General features: G+C 35.9%; 1 protein-coding gene across 1 annotated transcript in view; it reads right to left on the bottom strand.

Moving 5' to 3' along the window:
• LOC133337052 (Krueppel-like factor luna) overlaps window positions 1-22,686 on the bottom strand; it is a 152,463-nt gene extending 129,777 nt beyond the window's left edge. The window contains exon 1 of the mRNA XM_061545316.1: window positions 22,541-22,686. Coding sequence (XP_061401300.1) covers window positions 22,541-22,654 — 114 coding nt within the window. The 5' untranslated portion in view covers window positions 22,655-22,686. The remainder of the gene's footprint in view (window positions 1-22,540) is intronic.
• Window positions 22,687-25,209: the final 2,523 nt, after the last annotated feature.

Here is a 25,209-nt window from a genome sequence, read left to right as displayed (position 1 = left end):
CTAGCATAATGAGATCGCTCCACACAATTCTCTCAAAGTTCTAATGGAAGTTCTCAAATGAAGAATGGTTTTTGCGAAGTAATTATCTCAACCACATTAGAACAATGGGATAAAGCCTAAAAATTGCTGCATTCTTTAATTCGAAACCAAATATCATACTGCAAAACAATACACAGTTGGAAGTTACTTGCCACCAACTTCATGTTGGTCATTCCGATATCTTTGTAGGGAATTCAAGCGTAAATGGCTTGGAGTTATGTCAACTGTACTGACATCAAGTCCTACAGATAGTGATTAAGTACTCATGTATTTGTAGAATAATAAGCAAAAGAAGATTCAACACATACACATATATGGTAATGTATAAAGCCAGTTTGATGCAACTTGTCTTCCTTTTCGAATTATTATCCCCCTCCCTTTTGGAAAATGCTGTTGTTAATGACGAGCTGCTTGCTTTTGATGTTGTTGCTGTTGCTTTTTTATCTGTAATTTATAACAAACAACAAGAAACAAGGCTAATCTAGATTTATATTATAGATTATGAGACCATAACCAGTCAGCCATCCAGCTGGCAACCAGTCGGTCGGCCTTACGGCCAGCCAGCTAGGCCATGATTTGCAGTAAAAATCATCGCCGTCAACATCATCAGTAGACTAATGAACAATGGCACAGTTTATGAAGTAAAGCATTTATAAGAATAAAATTGAATTATAAGGCGGTCAGAGGCGGGGCCCTTCTCTGCCATGCCAATGCCAACGAACAATCTGGGAACACACACACACACAAATATCAAGGGGAGACGTATACATCAATGTTATTCACGTGGTCACAACAGTACGGAAATGATGACCGGAGTTCATGTCTTAATGGCAGAGGAAGATAAAAGTTCATTCAGTTCGTGTAATTGTTTCCAATTCAATAGTTCTGATACTTCTTCCTCTTCTTCTTCTTCGAATTGTACTCTCCCCAAAAATTATTTAAGTGTATAATTGAGTATTTAACAATAACAATACCTGAAACGACCCCAGTCACCCTGCCTGCCAGCCAGCCAGCCAATGATGTGTCTGTCTCCATGATTGCCACAACAAAGCGTTTATTTGCCACACGTAACACCAATCAATATTCACACAAACGCAGCACTCACACAGGTGGGGCTTTGTGTGCCGCAAAAGAAGCGTAAAGCGAAAATACCTTTGGGCGAGTAAATTCGTTTATGAAATTTTCATTTGAAGTAATACGGGATGGATGTCTTCTCATTTCGTTTTGGCAAGCCAACAACAAAGTAAGCACATCATGGCCAACAACAACATTGACAGATTTATGTCTGAAGTTTGTGTTTTGAGGCGACGCCATCATTGCCTATCCTCCAAAATTCGGTAATTTTTCGACACTTCCACACACCGACCTACCTACCTACATTGACAAACATGCAATATTTATATTTTGCAGGGAAAGATAAACGAATTTCAACACAAATTTGTATTTCAATGCCCTTGACAATGCTGCAAAGTAATTTGGTTTGTGAGCAGGAACACACGTGGCACCCAAGCATTCAATGTAATGTTAAATCAAAGCCAATGGGGGCCTAGCCAAATTTCATAGTTACTCGTATTGTTGCCATATTCCATGCAATTTCCAAATGCTCCAGGTGCTAGAGCGATGCTTCCAACTTACCTATAAAACTAGAAAAACAAAAATCATCACCAACTAAGTCAATTGAATTGCCATTGAATGGGGTTTGTTGGTGGATTTATAAGCCAGAAGAAGGCTAAACTGATGGTGTTGGCGCTGGTGGGTGTTGCGAGCAATACCAATTTGCTTATGGCCCCAAGAAGTGTTTCAATGGTCTTTCTTTAAAAAAAAATTACTGGAAATTTTTAGATGGACGATTGCTGGTAGCATCAAAATAAAAGTGGAGAAAATTGACTTCCTAAACTGCAGATGGTTTCACCAACCAAAGATAACAGCGAACCTTGCCAGCAAAAGGGGCATATAAGACCTCCAGTGATGATGAGGGTACTGGTGCTGATTTCAATTAACACCATTAACCAGAGTGTGTTTACCAAAATATTATTACCATGTTAAGTGGATGATCAGGCTATGGATTTTATTGCACAGTGCTGCAGCGGTAAAAGCTCCGCAACTTATTGTTGTTGGTTTCCTATCACATTGCTACACACCCATTAGTGACCCTTCGGCATTTGTGTGACGACAACAAACCTAAAGTTTACTGTTTTACTTTGATTAAGTTCGTATACCAGGTTAGTGCAATTAAAATTATTCTCTGGTTGAGACTCGTTTTCAAAGAACTTATTAAAGCAGTTTATCCCAATTTTGTGTCGCATATCTTTTGTTTATCTAAACAATTTATCCATTCTATTAACTTGGACTACATTTAAATAATAAACTCAGCTCGACTTCGACGTCAACTAGTCACCCGAGCTATCGCACAATGCAAGAAGCGCGCTGCAACTCGTAGCCTTTTCTCTACATTTCTCTATTGACTGACCATGATCTGCTTTTCTTAATAAACCTTGAACAAAACGGCCCAATGCGCTCTATGCCATTTCGAGGTAATCGTTCAGCACAAATCAGACAAATTATGACCAAATTTCATTTTCATAATCAAATTCTTTACGCCAACAAAGCTTTTAGTCCAACAGACGATGACGAGGACGACAACAACAACGACATTGAAGTGCCTAGTATTGGTTATTGACCTGGTAAGGAGCGGGTGGAGACGTGTGGGTTGGCTGGGTTGGCTGGCTGGCATAAATGGCCAAAAGGAATTCAATGAATTTAATGGACTTTCCTCCACTGCTCTTGGATTTCATTTACATAATCGTTGTTTGCATTTGCCATAAAACGAGACGGAAATCACATAGAAACCAATAAGCGTATGTAAAAAGTAAAGCAATCAGTTTTCCATCCAGTAATCGTAGCTGCCTCAGCCGAGCAGCTCTGGTAATTGTATCTTTCCATCTTGGTCACAGTGTGGCAGACGTGGTGGCAAAGAAACAAAAACTTGAGTCAACAGCCAATGAAGATGCAGCAGTCCTCATGATGTGAGATGTGTCTCGTCTCGTTTAGTGTGACAGAGTATCTGGTTCATGGCGGCTTTAGGCAGCGTCAGGGAGCAAAGGAATGGAAACAAACAGGCAAATGATGTAATGGCAAACAAAGCACTTCTTTTCAGACGGGAAAAACTATCGAATAGATAAATGCTGGGTTAAGAGGTCCGTGGCAAGGCAACAGAACCAAGGGAAGAGTTAAAGATCCGTAATACGATGGAATTATATGGGTGGTGAAAGTCATTCAAATAATCCAAAAATGTACAAAAGTAAAACTTTATTTGTAAAGATTTCAGGTGAACATTGGCTTATGGTAAAAAAATAGTGTGTTGTGAAATATTTAAGATGGGAATACGGAAAATACAGGGTGAATCCCTTAGTTATAATTTTCAGACACATATATGTATTGACGAAATCTTATTAGGCCTTGTGGCAACAAACCCACTACGTTTAGAAAAATGGCAGTAACTCTGGCTGTTTCGGATAATAATGGAAATGTAAGTGATTCCGTTGCTGAGCCCTCTCACTTGTTTAATTCCGCAATTAGTCATTATTTCATACGGATTTTCTTCTCGAGGAAAAATATATTTCCAATTTTTTAAAAATAAAAATATTTAATAAAATTTAAGCTTCAATAGCTAATATTTCTAATATTTCAAACCAGCCGTGATTAATGCTCTTGAAATCATTGACTGGGTTAAAGCTTTTTTTATATTCTCCTTCTGGTACACCTCTTTCGACTTTTTGACTTACAAACCCCTTTCTTTCGTGGCAGTGTCAGGCCGCAAATGAATGCAAAGCAAAAAGGCAAACATTTCCATTGATGAAATGTTTCTTTCAATTTTGGACTTTTTCCTTCATTGGGAAAATGATTAATGATACATCTCTCAGGGTTTTTTTATCCTTGTACAACCCTCCTTCTCCTCATTGGGAGCTCTGATATCCTTTCATTTCATTACTGGTTAGTCAGTCAATATATTAACTAAAGTAACGAAAAAATGTCAGCCCTAACATAATCAATAGGTTAAAAGTCCTACGAAGAGCCTCGAAAAGGGCGCAGAACAAAAAAAAAGAAACAAGAAATTCAATTTTCCTTTTAAGGAATTCATCTCTAATGGAAATTGGTGGAAATTCCCCAGCAGAAACAACAAAAATGTACAAGAGAAAAAATTTTCTAATATTCTTTAATTAATATGAGGCACACTTGGGACAGCTTTTAGCAGCAAAAACCAAAGGCCAACAAAGCATTCAATTAACCAGAAAAAAAGAAATTGTGCGTCGTATCCCGGGGATAATTCAAAATAAATTGAGTTTTTTAAGCGTCTAATTACCGAATATTCAGAAATTGTTGTAAAGTAAGGTAAGGCTGGCAATTAGCATGGAGATTGAATGTTGTAACGCCCAGCGACTTCAATTTTAACACGGAGCTTTAACCGCTTTTCGATTAACTCCTCAATGTCCAAGATGTAATATTGGATTAATGGAACCTATGAAGCAAATACTCGTCAATTGTTAATGATATGACTAAATATTTTATCCGTAGAGTTTCCCCAACAGAATCCTGGTTTGAACACCATTGCCAATGGCATTTAATGAATCAAAGAATTTCCAATAAATTAAATAATTTATCTTCTTTGTTAATTTTTTTGTTTTTTTATTATTATTATTATATTTTTTTTTTTTTGCTCTGGCAGGAAATATGCTTCTAGTAATGTTTAGCTATTAAATGCTAATAGCCGGACACTTTTGTAGATACAACATGAAAGGACCAAACAAAAAACAAGACGAATAAAGCCCCAACAAAATTACAACTTAATTTTCTAGAAAAATACTCCTCTATTGATTCTTGCTTGTTGTTGTGGACCCTTAGGCCGAACAATAAAAATTAATTCAATTAAATTTGCAAACAGTTGTGTCTCAAGGATATCAACAGCCATTGATGGCAACATTGTAAATAGTCCCGAAATCATAGAAAAACAGAATGTGGAATATAGCCAGACTGGCAGGGCAGAGCAAGATGTGATGCCACTTGGAGTCGGGGGATTACACACAAAGTGTGAGAGAAGGAGAATACAAATGAATGGAAAATAATATTTTCATGTATCCTTCTGTAAATTATGTGAAAAAGTGTTCTATTTCGGAAGAGTAAATATTATTTTTATATATTTTCTGAAGACGCAATAAACTCTGTCCACCCACACAGATACAAATACACACGACGAATGGAGACAGATAGGCACACACACACACAACCACCCATAGGGGTAATTTAAGTTAAAGGCAGGCAATAAATTCCCAGAATAAAAAAGGATGTTTTTTCTCTATATAATAAACTTTTTATAAACATTTGAAGCATCCTAGAAACATTTGAAGCAGACCTAGAAACAGGGGGAGGGGTAAAGAGTTGCTGTCCCAATAGAATATAGAAACAGAATTGACCAAACTACTCCCACTCCAATCTCCCCTAACGGCTGTTTACTTTAGAAGGTAAGAAGGATGATTGTTTGATTTGCCAATGTTTGTCAGAGGAACAACAAACAATTGCTGATGTTGTTGTTGTTGCTGCTGTTGTTATTGTTGATGATGTTCATTTTGTTTCAAATGCCTGTTGCTAAATGTTATCATTTATCAATATATTTAAGCCAATCCTTTTTTGTAGCGCTCATTCCCCCATCAACAACAACTACAACGGATCGATGACGAGGAACCATAAACGTTTACCCACCCCCACAAGTGAAGAAAATAAAACAAATGAGCCAGCGAATGAACGAACGAACGTATTGACGATGACTGACATCGAATGTGGAAATTCTTTTTATGCATTACATCACTTTTCATTATATTTTATCATTTGCAAAAATAAAAAAGAACGAAAATAAATAAGGAACCCAAACAGGAGGCAACACATGTTGTGTACGCTGGTGTGTGTGTGTGTGTGTCTGTGCGTATTGGCTGAGTATGTGTGGTTGATGGCGTCTATTCCAGAATTTGTCTATTGATGATATATGCCATCAAACACCGTACAAGAATCTAACCCAAATTATTTGAATATTTCAAGGAATGCTTGAAAGCATTTAACCTATTTCATTTTCAATTCCTGGCTGACATACTTCGCTGCCTCAAAGGCACAAAGGGTGGCTGGTGGATGGGTGTGCGATTGGTACGCCTACCAATACATATTCAAGGTTTGAATGGAATTTTGTGAAATATTTGCTCTTTTACGTTTTTCAATTTGGCAACGATAAAAATATCAACAAATTTGTCATTTGTTTGTTGAATGATTGGTTTGCTTGTTTCTTGCTCACAATCCATTGTCGGTGCGTCACAGTGTGGAATAATGTCGAAATATGGATTTTGTCTATAGAGTCGGTACTTGAGTAACTGCTTATTCATTGAAAATTATTATTTTTTTACTTGAATTCTGTATAAAAGTTGTAAAACTTTGTAGATCGTTGTGTTAACAAAATATATTGCAAGGGACATCAATATCTGGAAAATAACGATAATGGCAGTGATTTTGGAATTTTCTGAAAACTATAGCAGTCTTGAAAATCTGCTGCCATCAGAATCAAAATCGTTTTCTTTACGAGTGATCACTTACTGGGAACTGTATATATCTGTGGCCTTTTGAATCAAATCGATATATGTACAGACAGACATATATGTAACTTGTGTGCGATAACAAGTCGTTATTCAAATTCTATTTATTCTCGTTTTCCTAAATTTTCTAACCGCTTAAATTTGTTTTGAATGTGGCTTTAAAAGCTTAACAGCAGTCATCTTGGGGAAGTCATCTTTGATTTTTCGTTGTAATTTTGTGGCGTAATAAGGCATTAAAGTAAGATATTTGTCTGCTTTAAGTTATTTTGACAGTTCTATATACACACACACATACATAGATATATTCTGTCTTGTGTTGATGGTAACAGCAGAAAGAACAACAACATATCGTCATAACAATACCAATCCCTGGAGGCCATGTTGACAAGTCGCAGAACATTTTGATTTGAATATATTTTTCTTGAGTTATCCAGTGTCTGTGTATAATGTCTTTGTGTGTGTGTGTGTGTGAATATTCCTTTTTTAGGAAAATGCTTTCAATTCTTTGTGACGACAGCGTAACGAATGTACGTGTGTTTTTCGCTTTGATATACGCTGTTCTTCTTTGCCAGTTCCTGTATCTCAAATTCACTGAACTAAAACAATTGCTAATGAAGTCACAATGACATTTTTCACTTGCCTCCTTTGACAAATATGCGACTCAAATCAACTCAAATCGTTCGCTTCGGTTCGGTTCAGTTCTCGGATTGGTTTGGGTTTTTCAAAATGTGAATGTGAATTTCATGCACATATGAGCAACAATAGGAGAATGTGCAAAGCAATGTTTATGCCTACCGCCCGACCGTATGTGACGTATGTGTACCTGTGCGTGTGTGGGTTTGTTGATGTCTTTTATTCGTTTTGTTGTTGCTGCTGGGAGGATAATATGTTGACATTTCTTTACCTTTTCCATTTTGTTAAGGATTTTATAAATTAGTTTTTGTGTGATTTTGTCAATATTCTCTTCTTTTTTGGTTCTTTTTGGCAGGTTTCTGGCCAGACGACAGACAAAGGCAAGATTCTTTGAATTTTTGATTTTGGTCCTTTGGGGACATACATGAGCATGAGTATGTGCTTGAGAGAGTTTGTCTGTCTTTTTAGCTGCTTATTCTTTTCGGATTCTCTCTGGTTTGAAGTTTGCTGTGCCTGCTTGGTTATGGTCGTTCAAGTTGACAGTTTTTTAATAAGATGATTCAAAGACTATGTTTACAGACATGCATATGTATGTGGTCTATGGGTAGAGACAGGCCAGTGGGATCCTTTGTCCTCCTATCGGTATATTCAATTCCGTTTTGTTCACCATAAGGATTTCTAATATAACTGCCACATTTTGAAATGAAAACACACAAACAACCGCATACGACGCTGACAACTACGGGTGTGTGATCCGGAACATTGGGCACTGCCAAAGAGGATGTTTTGATGAATTGTTGGGGATTTGAAGTAGATAAGTCAATGTGTGTAGTTATTAAGTCATAAATAACAACAACAAAATTAGAACTACACCACTCCTTAATAGATCTTAAGCATGGCACATAGCTCTTAGTGGAAGGGTAGAGAACTCATGCCATTAGCCATTAAATGATAAAGAGGGCTCAAAAATTGTTAAAAATTTAACGAATCTGAGAAATTCAATTAATATTTCCCTTTGTTATCCAATTTCTATTTTAATGCGACACCGCATTTTCCACGACTTCCTTTTTACTTCCCAACTACTTGAGTTTTCTTTGATATATTTACAATTTGTGGTGTCTTTAGTTGCTGCTGTCAAGCGATTGGCACTATGCTACACTTCAAGTAGTGTGCCTATGTTTTCGACGCCTACTGCCACACTGAGGAAACCCAAAAAAAAACATTTTTTCATCTACAAACAATGAATGCATTCCGCCATGCTGCATTCGGAATGCTCTACAATGCTTCATTACATCAACATTCCGTATGTGTCCAAGTGTTTCGTTTGGCGTTTTGTTTACTTGTATTTTGTCAGAAATCTCAAGTGTTTGGCAGTTCGTTTTACAGTAGGAAGTCTAGCCACAAACAAAAACATTCGCAGCAACACATGGTGAGTGATTGCTGACGATGGGCACACGTTGGTATTGCTGTTGCTGCTGACGATGATGATAGCAAATCAAATTGTCAAACCTCTTGACAAGGCACGACAAGCATTGGTTGTACACACATACAACACATATACTTGTTTGTGAAGGACAATATTGATGCCTTATCCATCGGCAGGATACAATTGAATGGTTGTAAACAAATCTGGGGATGAAATTACCTGAAAATGAAAAAAATAAGAAAATCAATAAGAAAATAGCTAAATAGTTTGTTTATAAATTATATAGAATTTCAATGGAAGCCAATGATATTTTTACTCTGGGAGTCCACATCGAAACTGTTAACGTTTAAAAAATTGCTTTAAACTCATCGCAATTTGATTACGTGAGCCTATACTTATATCAACGTAATATATAAGCAGGCGAACTAAGCCACACATAATTCCCGACTTTTAAAATCCGATCACTTTTATTAAAAACCAAAGAAAACTCGAGTCCAGCAGCCTACCACAGCATTCGTGTGATTTTGATTCCAATCATCACCACATGATGTCATCAATCAATTTAGAAAAAAGGATTCCGTAAAATGTTTGGCCTATTGGGAAAAACTAAATGCCTAAGAAAATCAATTTGTTTAAATTAAAACAAACTGTCATAAACAGTCCCAAATAGAAGTTGTGGGGAAATTTAGCAGCAGCAGCAACACCAACAACAACAAAACAACAGCTTAGAATTGTCCTAAAATGGATTCGATTAGGAAAAGCTCAAATGAATGGCCGACCAAACGACAAGTGAAATGTGCGGGGATAGGCCGGTTGGTTTCTGTCGACACTTGACAGCTGTGGTGGTGGTTGTAACATTACAGATTTTCTATTAAAACCACAATTTTCAATTTGGAATAAATGCTGTGCAAGCAACAACTCACAAAAGTGACAAAATTAAATAAACATTGTTTAGTTTTTTTTCTTTTTGTTTTGTTCGTTATGAAATTTAGCATGGAAGTCTTATTGGGGACCATTTTCAATTGACATGTTTCCAAGAAACACCAGACGAAACTGGGGAAAATTGTTTTGTTTTCACATAGCTCCAAATGATGCTGGAATGATGGGGAGGACGATTGGAAAAGCAAACAAATTAAATAAATAATACAATATAAATGGAATTTGTTCACAGCATTTGCAGTCAAAGAAATGACGAACAAAGAACAGCCATTGAGTTTCCAAATTAAGGCTGCCATTGATCGCCTCTTGCCACTGAAATGCAATCAAAATGCCTCCCTGCCTGCTCGAATGAAGGGCAACAATGTTTCCCACACTCATGTTTTAAAAATTTGGTAAAATTAAAAAAAAAAAACAACAACAACAAGAACAACAAACACAAAATTTGTGTTATTTTTCTTTGTTAAGATGATTAACACATGTGGGGTCGGTCGATCGGTCCCCCCAATGCAGCTGACAAAGCTGCAAACTTAGTCCCATGTTTTTGGGGAGTGTTCACCACCACTTAGTTAAATTTATTTGCTTATTTATGTTAGCCTCTCCCAGCATTGTTTCAAAAATCCTTACCCCTTCATTACTCACACTCACATACATATATACTCGTATATCTATATGTACGAGTGTATGAAACATTGACCTTCCTTCTGAAGTGAAAATTTTGGTTTTATTTTGAAAAAAAAAATCACTTTTGGTTTTGTAGTTTGTTTTCCTTCAAATTGTTGGTGCTGGTGGTGTCAATGCATTAAATGGTTTTAATGCTTCAATGCATGGGCCCTGGATGGATGTGTGGGTGTCAAATTCTTTTGGCGTGTGTCACACAAATCCTTTACATTCTGCCACAGAAACAAACAACAAAACTAGAAAAAAACACAACAATGCCTGCGAATTTCATCTAAATCCGCTTTAAGACAACACTTTCTTGTCAGTTGTATTGTGTTATGAGGGCTCTTTTTTCGCATCACGACATAAATGTGAAAACACATGTGTGTGTGTGTGTGCGGGTGGGATTGCTGGTTAGATGGTTGGCGGGAGTGATGACATTAAAAACCCGCACTTTTGGGCCACTAATCTTATGGGTCGCTTATATAAGCAAGACAAATTTATATTCTGTATGGTTTTCCTACTTTTCCTTATCTTAAACTGCAGACATTGGTTGGTGAGCAAAGAAAAAAGTTCAGCTAACCTTGAATTTATCACACATGCAGGCATAAAGACGACAATGAAATATTTGAATATACACACACAAACGTGTATACAGATGTCTAGGGAATTTATTATTTACAATCCTATAAAGGTTGACTTGAATTTGTCCAACTATCGCAAATGTTAGCGTGAATGAGGTCCCACTTGCTTCCATTGTTTAAAGCTAACCAAGAAGATTTAGTGGGGAATTCTACCACATTGAGAATTGTCCTAACTCCGATTGAAAATTGTGGACATTATCTTCAGGGTATATATAATCGATTGGTGCAGCAGCTTTACAGGGATACTGTATGCCGAGAAATTGCTTCAAATCGGATGGAAATATGACGCCATTTAATATTATGTGCACTTAAACATATATATGAAGATATTAGGGACTGATTACCATTACAACCAAAATTCTTACTCATCTACAAGCTTCACTAACTAAGTCTACCAAATGGCCCTTATACAATTGTATTTCATGTCAAATGTCCCTTCCACCCCCACCACTTTAACCCAGCATAAATGCCGAATCCTCTAAGTACTAACATTTTTGTTATTCCAACATTAAAATCCTTTAATAACCACATGTCTATTATTACTGGCACAGCGGCGACCTTCAGGATCTGTCAATTTGCACTATGTGACATGTGAGTTTGTTTGTAGCTGCTGAATTCACATCGTTTATTGCCTGTCATAATTCGATGCGTTTCAATTCCTCTCCGCCGTTCTCTTTCTAATTCCTAATGACCCAATTCGATTGGCAAAAAGGCAATAACACAATCGCTTCGCAATTTGTAAAAACATTTTAACAAAGAATACAAAAAAAACATAAAATTTTATGAACTCATTACCATTACTCATCCACTTTGAATTGAGCAGTGGATTCGCATGAATATCCACCACATCTCTGCAGGATATCACACACACACGCACATACCAACATGTAATGTATGTGTGAGTATGCATATGGTTCGAATATTTTTGAAAATGGAATGTCCTCTTGCAGTAAGAGATGTAAAAAAGGGAAATTGCAAAAAAAAAAAAAAACAAAATGCTTAACACAAAAAAGTGTGTTACACCAGTCAGCCAGCCAACCATCCAAACAACAGCCAAAATACAAGCAGCAGCGTACATGCCAACGATAGATATTGACAATGGCATCCAACTCCACCACTCCCCCACTCCCCCATCCCACTCTCGGCGATATTCATTTAACGGCGAACGGTTAGACAGAAAAATTCACTTACAAATATGAGTATGTGAGGGTGTGTGTGTATGTATGTGTTCATAATATTAAGCCCATCTGCCCGAAACAGTGATGGAAATGAAGACAACGGAAGGAAGGAAGAAGCAAGCCAGAAAAGACGTGAGGGTATTGGCTTTGCCATACCCTTGACATTCCTAAGTCTATTAAATTATGGTAAGCCTCGTCGTCGTCGTCGTTGATCCTTGTTGCTGTAGTTGTTTTTTGGTTTTTATTTCTTCCATTTTTTGGTTTTTTGTGGTAATTCAAAATATTTTGTTTTGTCACGGGGGTTGGCGTTGTTCTTTTTTACGCTTTTTTCTTGTGGCGGCAGCGGCCTTCTTCCCTTGGCATTTTAAATAGGGGTTGCTGGCCTTACAATGTTCTGCTAATGATTGCTAAAATTCCAATTTGCCACTTTTGTTTTTCTCGTCCTTTCTGCCTCGGTCAAAGGTTTCCATCTAATGAAATATCGACTAGCTATGTTTGTCGCTCATTTCAAGTGCTTAAAATTGGTGTAAACAGAATAAATGTTTTGTATTATTTTATAACCTGAAGTTGTATTTTCCATTAAGTATTATTTTTCTAGATAGTGATCAGGGCAAAAAGATATGGGTTGGCATGGAGACGTCATAGGTGACGTATTAAATGGGTGAAGTACTAAATAAAATAAAAATATAATTTAAAATGTTTGTATATTTTGTATCTCGTAAAGACTACGACAATGTGCTAGGTGCCGTTTTATAAGGAATGATGATGAAAAGGTTTGGAGCTGGCCTACAATTACTGACAATTCCATATTGCACTCGAAGTTTTTCTGTACGAACATAACGATAAATTTGTTATCAACCCACAACCAAATTTAAATATCTTTAAACTTGGACTTGGTTCGCATTATTGCGATTCAAAGCCCACTAGCTATCCAAACATCTGATAATCACATATGTATGTATATATGTAACTTCACACAGCATGGGTTGGTGTTGTTTTATTCATTTTAGCAAACATAAAGTTAGATAAATTCATAGATTTAAATGCTGACATTTAAGGTAATGAGAAAATGTTAAATTTATCATTGACTTTTCCTTCGTCTGACAACCATCAATAAATTTAACTCACATATGGCCCCCCCCCTTTAACGATTATCCTTGCCTGTAATTTTGATAGAACATCTGTACCAAGACCCCATTTAGAACATTTTTACATATACAAAAGTATTTCTTCTTGTACTAATGTTTCTTATCCGCTTGGCAGCATAACAGCCAAGTGTGGAGGATAACAACAATAGCAACAGCAAACACATTTACGATACGAGGTCTTATAAATCAAAATAAAGACAATCACACATTTAGGCAATAAAACAAGAACATTTCTCGGCAAATGTTCCACAGATTGAAAACTGAGTGTTTGTTACAAGCGACACGAAGGACTCGAAGTCGACGCCATAGACACGCACGCACACATTCATGAAGTGATCCAAATGTTAAGATAAAATACTTGTAAAAAGGCATCATCATTTTCGTCTTGTGTAAGAGTACATTTGTGCCACTGTCCCCGTCCGTGCCTCCAGCGCGGCGGCCTCACCATCACCACCAACAGCAACAGCAAAAACAGCTGGCACAAATCGACAAAGTCGTCAAAGGCGGCGATGGAACCCAAAAAATGGAAATACAGATTCTGAAATATCGCCATACTAATCAGCGTGACGATGCACACAAATCCACACACGTCAAGTGGCACGTACCACATAACCAAAATTAAATGTGAAAAAATCATCAGGGAATGCCGCATCCAATATTGTGGTGGCATCGTTTCGAAAGGACTCGACATACCGCCGCTATTAAATTAGAAATGCATGTTGTTACCGCTCGTGTTACGTTTCCAAAGAAATAGCTTAACGAAATCATGGTGTTTAAAGATAAAAATAGAAAACAAACACCAAATTGAAAACAAAACACGAAACAGAATATCGTTAACATTTTGTTTTATAATTTTAGAATATTAGCAACATATTCCATTCCTGCGATGTACATGAGAACCATATTCGGGATGGAAAACAGCAAAAACAATATTTGATTATTGTTTTTAAAATATGTAAAAACACCATTTTTCTTGATTATTTTTGTAGAGATGAGAATAATTAAGTATGTCGTGCACATTTTAAATACCATTATTAAGATATTCAAAAGAATATATCTCTTGAACCGAACGAAAGTTATTTTACTCTGCATAGGACAAGGACAATTAATTATTGAAGGATAAAATATTTTTTTATCGCTCTATCTATTCATAACGTGGCATTATGGCTGTCCCATAAATGTCCCTATATTCCTGTGACTGCTGTCACATACACGTTTACCAATATATACACGTACAGTGACTAGAGCAAAGGTGCCAAACCCAAACCCGAAAGTCATGATGTTGCAACTAAACTCTTGGCTAGTCTGAACAACCAACGAAGACTCAAACCTCCCAGTACGACTTTTCCGAATGTTTGCCTCCGCTACAAACAACACCAAAAAGACGACAATGTCTATGAGGACAATGATAAGACTACAATCGGAGCAGCAGCAGCAGGAGGTTTGCCATTACCGCCAACTAGAACCAGAGACGAACTCAGTAGTCACCATTAATCATGTTTCCGGCAATTAATCATTACAAAATAAAATTCTACTGTTATGGTTATATTATTGCTGTTGTAGTTGTCTGTGTTGCTGTCTGAGCTTGTGTGCGCGGGTGTGTATTTGTTACCATTTATTTTATTGAAATCCCAAATGGATTTTGGGAGAAAAGAGTAGTACGGCTTTAATTTCTTTTCTATGAAGACGGGAGCAAGCCAGCAGGCCTCCAAAATATAGACGTAGCTGTGAACGTGATTAGTTTTCAAAATCATGCCTCAAGGTTGCAAACACACACACACACATAGACGTCCTTAAAGGGGCCTCATTGTGATAATTTCTTGTATTTTCGGCTCAGCATTTAAATGATAAGCTGTGTAGTCTATATAGAGGAAATCATACAACAAACTCCATAAATCTTGATTAGAAGGATGAAATGCTTAAATCGCTCAACCAGAGAGAGATAGAGAGATGGGCCATGCTCTTTTTTTGAAAATAAAACATTGGCCAGTCGGCCGGTCAAACAAAGGATAATCAAACAATCATTTTCGTATTGTTATAGCTTGATTACGATGTTCTCAGTTCTGCCTTATTAAATGTCAAGGAAGTTAAGCTGATTGCCGGGGTTGGGGTGGGGGTGGCGGTGGCGGTGTATATGACAGCATGGATATATCTCTATGATATATATCCATTGCTAATTGCTTTCACTATTACTTACTTACATATGCATCGCTGGTTTGCTGATAAATTTGTATTTATTATGGCAATTCATTAAAACGTTAGATATCTATTGGCAAAGTGTTGCCGTGAGTGCCTGTGTCTGTGCCTGTATGTGTATGGAATATGGCCAGGCTATCGATTCACGGTAAGGTTAAGCTTCCTACCATCTGTCGGTCGGTCGTCTGCTGTTCTCTTCTACGTGAAATGTGTCTGTTTTTGGAAGAGCCGTTCTTGTTGTCGACATTGACGTTCAAAGGAGGAAACTAAAAAAGGGATTGTCTTCACTGTTGCTAGTTTTTCATAATCATCCTGCGGCTTTGGGTTATATTATTTGTGCTTCACAGCGACCCCTGGTTCTCGCTGTGGGGCTAAGTAACAATGAAGAGGTGAGTGAGCGAATGTGTACGTTTGTGCGGTGGCGTTGGAATGATGTAAATTAATGTTGTTCTTTTAAGCCATAATGAGTTGGAATGTTACGTTATAAATTAACGTGCACAGACTAAAGCGTTTGTCTGTTCGTTTTTTATACGCTAAAAGGTTTTGGTTGGTACATCAAGTCAAAAAAAGGAAAAAGAAAAATTAAACGATTTGGTTTTCCCTTTTAATGGCCAAACATCGAATACTTTTTATTCACTTAACATATGACTTTTCATTAAGAAAAACTGTTTAGATGGCAACATCAGCAGCAGATTTTTATCAGCAGATATATTACAGCTGAATATAGTTTTATCAATCTTCACTTTGCTAAGGAATCTTCACATGTGAATGGAGTTGATTCACTTGTTATAAAGAAGACATGAAGGCCAAATAAATATTCTAAAGGAATGTGTAGTAAATTAATTCAATTACAAGTCTATTTGTTTTTGAATTAAATATGGACTCCTAAATAAGGGAATAGATGTCAAGATATATTTGTAATAATGGCAACAACAGAATGTACAAACAACAATACATACAACCGGAACCGGATCATAAATTATAGGGGATTGTATATTGTATTTTAGAATGTAAATTGTTGCCATTAAATCAGAAGGGAAAATTGCAATTTTAGTTGATTGGTATTTTAATATAACATTCAGTTCAGAGTTGATCAGATTCAATCCCGTATCACAATACTTTTCAGAGTTTATTTGTTTGGTTTAGAAAAGTATGTGTTCTTATTCGCAATTAAAATTCATATACAATTATGTTGAAAATATCAAATCTGCACATACCTAAATTGACTAACCTATTAAAGAACAAAATCATTTTCTTATCGAAATACTTTAAATTACCATTTTCACTTATCTACTCCAATGTTATAGCTATGCAATAGAATGTGTTACGAAAGTCAAAAAATTGCACCTTCTATCAGACACACACACTCACACTCACATTTCTTATCGCAAAAACAAAAAAAAACTCACCAAGCCAAATACAATTTGACATTTAAAAGTTAATCTCAAGTCTTATGCAAAGTATTTGCCACTAACAAAAACAACGACAACTACAACAACAATTTATTGATACTTTTAAGTTTTGTTGTCTTAACTGAAATTAGAATTTACGATCTATAAACGAGATGAACACTAAGAGAGAAACTGTTTACTTTTCCTTTGGACTTTTCTGGACGAAGGGACGGACGGATGGACATGTAGGTTAAGTGGCGACGCCAGCCAACAGCATAAACTAAGTAATAAAAATCATTTCCTTATTTGTTTGACTCGCTTTGCTTTCTAACATTAATTGTAGTTTATGAGAGAGCTCTAGCTTTTTGTGTGCTCAAGCTTTTTTTCTTTTTTTTTTTCGTTTGCCAACAAAATTGATGTTTTTGCTGCTGCTGCTGTTGTTGTTGTCATTAGCGATAAATACCATAAGGTAAATAGTAATAATAATAATAATAAGTCTGCTGAGTTGCGATCTCAATTTAGTTTGCGTCTAAAGAAGATGTTTAAATATTTGCTAAAACAATTTTGCCTTGGATTGCCAACTAAAATCAATAACAGCCAAGTTATCGGGCGGTCGGGACTTTGGGTGCAAATAAAATACGAACGAATGCACGGGGCTGGCTGGGTTGTTGCTTGGGCTGATGACTGGCTTTTGCTTATCACCATTCTGAGGCTATAATTAAATGCAAAAGCAAGTAGAAGAAGCAAAAACAAAACAACAGAAAAGATTCCATAAAAAAACTTCCAGAGAGATAACATTGAACCGAAACATAGACCAAGACCAAGAATCGGCCAGCATTTTCTCTTATCGCCCACTAATAAACGCATTACAGTTCACTTTTTTGTTCTTGTCCCTGTAAAGTTGTTCACACAGCAACCAATGAAAGAACACAACAACAACAAATGAAGTTCACAATATCAGCATGACGAGGAGTGAGAGAAAGAGCGAAAGTGCGAGAATACATTAAGTTGTTGGAGAAGGGAATTCCAATAAATGATAAAACAATCTTTAACAATATTATTATTATTATTATTTGTATTAAAACCAAAAAAATTCTTCCTCTTCTTCAAGAATAATTTATGGCCTCGAAGTATTTTTTTAATGACGTTTGTTGTTGCTGCTGGTGTTTTTTTATATTTAATATCGTTGGTATTTCAATTGGATTAATCATACTTTTATTTTCAAACATATATTCGTATTCGCTTGATAACAAAAAATAAAATAAAAAAACAGCTGAAAAAATAATAATAAAAAGCCACCACAAAGCTAAATTGAATCCACCTAGACATACTACCTACAAACATTCGCACATATGTATGTAGATCGACAATATCTTGCCTTAGAATTCTGTTTTGAATTTCTAAATAATTCTAATTTGGCCACAATTCCGTGGAGTGTTATTAGAGTTTTTGTTTTTCGATTTCGTTCGTTTGGTTTCGTTTTTTGCAATGTTTATTTATTTAATTATGATCCACAAAGCAATATTTGCAACCTTCTGCCTCCTCATCCGTCTACGATTCACCGCAAAAACACCGGAGCGTAAGCCACAACAAACTTTTGCTCGCGATGATTTAATGCTGAAAAACGTTTGAAATTCAAGCAGTGACCGCTTTTTGGAGAAGATGATCTTATTAGCATTCCGCTGTGATTATGTTTTCTGTCTGTCTGTCCAATACGACTGGTGGTCTGTATGTCTGTCCGTCTGTCCAGCTATCAATACCTCCCTCCAAAAATTTCTCGTTTCACTTTATTTAGATATTCGAACGCAATATCAAGCATGTGAGTGTTTGTATTTAAACAATGCGAGGAAAAAATCTATTATTATTTATTAATATGAAGAATTTGTATGTTTTTGTTTTCCTACCTCCCTCCCTCCCTCTCTTGCCAATTTGTTTATTTATTTCCAATGTGATATAAAACCTCCGAATTGCCAGGCTCGTAATGTGGAAAAGTGTTTAGACAAACAAAGTGTACGAAAATATATACACACTGGGTTATTCAGCAGCTACTAGCTGTGCACAATGCTGGTGGGTGTTCAAAATGTCGATGCCATCACGTCGATGCGATGACGATCAGCATTGAAGTACACCAGTCTAGGGAGATTTTCCAGGACAAAATACCAAACACAAACAAACATAGACTGCAAATGAGTTATGAACATGTTCGTCCTTATGTATAAATTTATAAAAAATAAATTCCTAGAAATTCTTTTTCTTCCTTACTGACCCACTGAATTGTTAATGTAGGATACAATCAATTGTTGTCATTATTTATAACCTCCATAAAATTGACTCTTGTCCATGCCAGTTATTGGTTGGTTTGCTCCTCTAAAACAGTTTTTCACTTTTTTGGAATTGATTTCCCCTCCATTGTAAACAATAAAACTGATTTTATTACATTCAATTCCACTTATTTTTTATATTTAGATTTCCATATTCAAATTTATACATAGTTATTTTTTTATGGCAAATTGTTTTGCTTATCTATGCTGGCTATGGTCCTTCAACTAATTTTTATAGAACACTTCAATTAATAGTAGTTTTACAAAATATTCCTATTGAAATTTCGACAATAATAAAAATCACGAGAGTGAGAGAGAAAAAATCAAAATATTTACCACTTGCCACATAACACTGCCAGAGACTCTATTATGAACTGCAATATTGACTCGAAAGTTGCAACATTTTTGTTTTTGTTTTTTAACATTGGCAAAAGTATCATTCAGCAGTAGCAGCAGCAGCAGGCAGCCAACGGAGGCGGCATTGCCTCGGCAACAGCAACACATTTGCCATCAAAATACCAACAGCCAGCAACTGTGGAGGAGCATCATCAGCTACTCACACGAGTAGATAAACAATTAAAAAAAGTGTGTGTTTTTGTTTATATTTCCGAATAATAAAAACAAACTACAAACTGTATAATTTCTTGGCACTATGTACGCACATTGTAAAACAAATGTTTATTTGAAGATTTTTTTCCTCCGCAAATATATTTTCAAGTTGCTGCTATCCGGGAGGGAGCAAACAATCACATATGAGTAAGTGTGTAGTATTTATCCTTCTTCAAAGTTGTTGTTGCACAAAAGAAAATATGTGTGAAAATACATAAATAGAAACAATCTATGGCGTAGATGTGTGAATGTACATCGTACATGCATGCGTTTGTATGTTTATATTCGCTCGAGAGATAGTTTTATATGAAATGGATTCCAAGATATATAAAAACACACACACACACATATATATAAATAATAACACATTTGTGGCAACATTTTTAAATTGTTCTTAAGATATTGCAGCATCCTTTTCTTTTGTGTGCTACTAAGAAAAAGATAAAGGGATGCACACACACACACGGACATACACTCGTTCACAGGGAAGGAATGCATCGTTGGCCATGGTTTCTGTTCCATTTGCATATAAACGAGAAGTGTACTCCACAAAAATATGCTTTGGAATTTATTAACATACAAAAGCAATTACAATTACAACAAAGTCATATTTGCAATATATATGTGTGTGGATGTGTGTGTAGTTGCTGGCCAAGATGCTACACTCTTGGAAGCATCATTGTAGAAATGTTGACCAGACCTTATCGTCAAATCTATAAATTACATATGGAACAACATCGACATACGAGTTAATTATCAACTGAGTGTTTGCAGGAGAACAGGAGGAACTGCAAGTAGCTCCCATATTAACTTAGTTGTAAAGCAAAAGCTGATTCACACAAATAAAATGTCCACAAATAGATGAAGCTATTTTGTAATGAAATCTTTTTAGACTGATTATTAGTAATGACGTACTCAAAAAAAAACTATATATATATATTATAGTCCCCAATCAGGTGTGTTCTAAACACGATAATTAATTACATATTTTAATTTTTATTGAAATGTAAGTAAAATATATATAGAGAAGATACCTTAAAGTAAAGCATGAACTTTTTTGTTTCCCAAACTGAAAACGATCGAGATCCATACATACAAAAAATAAAAAGATAACTATTCAAATAAAAATTAAAAATTGGAAAGCTAGTACACATTTTTTTTTAATTCCCAAAACAAAATTAAAATTTTAGTTCGTATAAATCCCCAGTTTTATTCCACAACAATTTATTCTTTCTTCTAGAAACACTAATTGCTATGTTCTTCAGGTTTCCCAAGAAACAAATCTACAAATTACCAGTGGCTATGTCTATGTTAACATCTTTTTTTTTGCAAAATTCAATATATTTTCGTACTGTTATTAAATGTTTCAATTATTCATAATAGAAATGTAAACAAATAGCGAGCGAGCCAAAGTGAGAGGAAAAGAAAAACTTTTTCCGAACACAACAATTGTGTTGTTTTTGTTTGGTGTAGTTGTAAAAATAACAAGGAAAATGAACCAACATAATTAATGAGCGTAAAATAGCGGATGTTTTTCTTGTTTCCGTTGACTTCCGTTCGGGCGTTTGTTTGTTTACTTATTTGTCGTTTATTTTATTGTAGAATGTTTTCCAATTTGCCCATCCTCCTCCAACAAAATGTCTATTCTGTCTCCTCTTTCCCAGACACAACAGTAGCAAATTATAATTACAATTCAAATAGCTTCAATATGCCGAGAAAAGGTCGCCGTCAGGCCACCTCTGCCCTCTCCTGCAGCATTGGAACACATAAACTATTGCATTTCCAATTTGAGTGTTTGGCCCATTTCCAATTGCTCTCTTATTTGTCGGGTTTGTATCTTAGGGGGGGACATATTATAACAAATTACAAAACCTATTTTTCTTTTTTGCTCCAAACAAACAAAAACAAATGCATTCAAAATAAACCCAAAACAGTCAAACCAGTAATTCATTCTATTTGCTTGCATGCATGATTTACTCTATCGGTCCGTCCGGCCCATCCTCTCCGCCAACCATGGGAATAAAGTGTTAATTTCAAGTGTTAACATTTCCAAAATGAATTATGTATACACAAAATATGGAATTTACTTAAGCTTCGTTCCACAAGTCTGTCTGTCGGTCTGTCTTTCTGTATTGAATGATGCACCACGGCCGAGGGAAAGCAGAAGAAGTCATTTAAGCATATGTATTTAATTGAGATTTGGTTTGAGAAGACGTGCAAGTAATATTTGCTTAACCTATTTCCACGAAGTTCTCTAAAACAAATGCATTTGTTGAGGGAAATTGTCAAACAAATCATTGAGATTGATTTTTAAATCGATCAGATCCAAACCTCCGCAAAAGAATTAAAGAATTTCAGAAAAAATATATCTAAGTGAATAATAAATAAGCCAACAATTATATTAAATTTCGGACATAACCTAGAATGCATTTGAATAAGATTAGTTACATATAATGTAACTAATCTTAATTTGCTCATGCTCAGTTATAGTGGAGCTTAAATATTTCAAAATGTCGGCTGTGTCACCTGGGGGGGTAAACTAACTTATGAGCCTCTTTCACCTCCATATTATAAACATACGTCGACTATCGAATAATCTGTGGTTTATTCTCTACAAAATTATTATCCAACAGTTTCAAGTTTCAAATAGTTCAACATGTTTTAACTCTTTTAGATATGAAATTCCAATAATTAAAAAAGAAATGAAAATAAAATGCGTATTCTTACCTGTTGCCATTGATCCTCAATAGATGGCTGTGATGAAAAATAACCGGTTGTACAGATGCGTTCCAATTCGCTGAAAATATTCCCGCTCGGTAATATATCCATATTGAGGTCCATACTATGTAAATCCCAGGACTCCGTGGTGACGAATTTTTTATTGAAAACACTTGGCAAAACAAATGAAACTATACTCGTACGTACATAAATTCTTTTTTGCTTTTTCCGATTTGTTGCTACTTTTTTCTCTGGGCAAAAACTTCCGGGTTTTGCTTTTTATGATTATTTCTTAATTTCTTATTAAATAAAATTTTTCTTTTCTCACTTTTTTACAAAATTTATTTTATTTTTGTGATTTTAGTACACCAATGCCGCCGTCGTCGTTGTGGAATCTGCAATAAAGAAGAACAAGAAAAACACAAATAGCCATTAGATAAACATAATTTTAATGGAAAAACGATAATTTTTCGTTGCAATTTCCCTTTTCCAATTGCCAAGATCGAAAGCCAAAACAAAAAAGCAGCCAAAAAGTTGGGGATATCTTATTTTCAAAAGTAGATGCAATAAACATTGGAGAAGAAGGAAAGAAAGTAAAGGATGGCGAGTACGAGGACGGACCAACATTATCATCGCCACCGCTGCCGTCATCACCATCGCCATTCATTACGTATGCCAGGCCAGGCCATGCCATGAACAAACAGTTCTGGTCGTTTCCTCTTTCCTTCATCGTCCATTATTAATAACACTTTTTGGCCGTGGTCAGATTCGTATTTCCCTTTGGTAGTTGGACGTTCGCAGCTGCTGCTGTGAGCCAATGCCACTGCAGTTCTTTCTCGTTGTTGTTTTATTACTGCTTAAAGGCGGTAGTGGTGACGGCGGCGGCATCAGCAGCAGCAGAGGCGTCAAAAACAAAACAAACGGGAAGAATGGGAAAACGTTAACACAAAATATTACCCACCGTCCATTTCGGTTCAGTGACCTAAACATTGGTAAAATGGTTTGTTTGGGTTGTGTTCTGTTCTGTGTTCCCTGTGTTTGGTTTGGTTTCTACGCTGGGCTTTGCACTGTTTTCAGCCTGTTTCTGTTTTGTATTCTATGGTTGTTGTTGTTTCTTGTCAATTTTCTACTAAAAACACAGTTTTCCCTTTCTCTTTTTTTTTTTTTTTTGTTTTTGTTCAGTCGTTATTACTGTTCTCGGTGCTGTTATTGTCGTTGTTGTGAGCGCACCAAACAACACGGAGAGTGGGGTTATCACATTGAAAAATGGCCGGTTGTAAAAGCCACATTCATGTATTACTCCTAACATGGCCTGAATAGAACGCAGGCCTACATGTATGTTTTTGTGTTTGATTCAGCTGTTTTTGGCCAAAAACTGTTACCAATAAAAGTGGTGTTTTTAGCTGAAAACAATGAATTTTCCACAACTCCCTTCAAAAGATTGCACTGAGGCCAGCCAGCCAGCCATCCACCAACCGCTACATGGCTGCCTGGTTGGCAACATGAATTTTTGCCCAACTAATTCTTTCCCCTATTTCGCTTTGCCGTCTTCGTTAGTTAGACCATTGTGCGAGAGAGTGCTCGCGAGGAAAAAAGAAAAGTCCAAGTACAGTTTATTGGAGGATTGGAGGCACTACTAGATTGGAGTCATTCTCTTCCATTTTCCCATTTTATTCGTGTTGCTTGCTGTGCATTTCCAGCGAAAAGAAGAACACAACAGCAAACTGTTTTTTGAAAGTTGCAGCCACACAAATAGACAAAAAGATTGAAAGTTGTAACGGCTAAAAATTAAATACGACCATATAAAAATATGAATAGACAACGTCTCTATGTTAGAAAACAAAAACAATTTCGGCATAGCCAGATTTGTGTTCCGTATGCCGGTCACGTTTTGTGTTTTTGGTAAATGTAGAATTTCCTCCTTCAGATTGTCGATATGAATAAACGAGCAGTAACAAAACAACAACCACATCAACATTCACTTGCAGCCAAAGAATAAAAAAGGAAATCTGTGTTTTCAACAACACTTCGAACAGCCTTCTAAGCAATGGAGGGTCGGGTCGATCGGTCGTGGTCGCTTCAATAGAATATCATTGATAGTTATTGATATCGAATATTCACGTACTCGGTGTGAATATTCGGTATGTGTGATATGCTTGTAATTAGAAACTGTTTCTTGGCTGTTTTCACCGAGGGAATGCAGGGGAGTGTAGCCTTTTTTTGTTTAGTTACACTTTAGTAATATTTTATCTAACAAATATTCACATGTGATTAGTTTCACTCATATTTTCATTGCAGTCATCCAACGTTTCGAACTGAAGAAGTGTTAAAGGGGGAATTAACTAAAATACTATGACTGGTATTTTCAACATACAAATTTCCCATAAATATCAATTGTTATAAACTATACATTTCAGTAAGTAAATTATAACATTTCTAAAGAGAAGACTTTCATAATAAAATGCCTGGTTTTACTGAGATATTAATATGTTAAAAAGTATGTAAAAATTTGCCGTGTTTGTTATGTCCCATCTTAGTCACTAACAACGAGAGAAATACAATCTCAGCTTCATATTCGATGTCAGTGGATGAGTTAAATCATGTATATTTGTGCATGTTCTAAAGAATCACAAAATGATCGTCGTTAATTTATATAATACAATTTAATTTATATAATT

The sequence above is a fragment of the Musca vetustissima genome, unplaced genomic scaffold (assembly GCF_032173495.1).
Source record: "Musca vetustissima isolate MV318-11 ecotype Yass unplaced genomic scaffold, APGP_CSIRO_Mvet_v1 utg6013, whole genome shotgun sequence".
Taxonomy (NCBI): Eukaryota; Metazoa; Arthropoda; class Insecta; order Diptera; family Muscidae; genus Musca; species Musca vetustissima.
The sequence above is the reverse complement of the archived record's forward strand: the minus strand, read 5'-3'. Positions and strand labels throughout refer to the sequence as shown.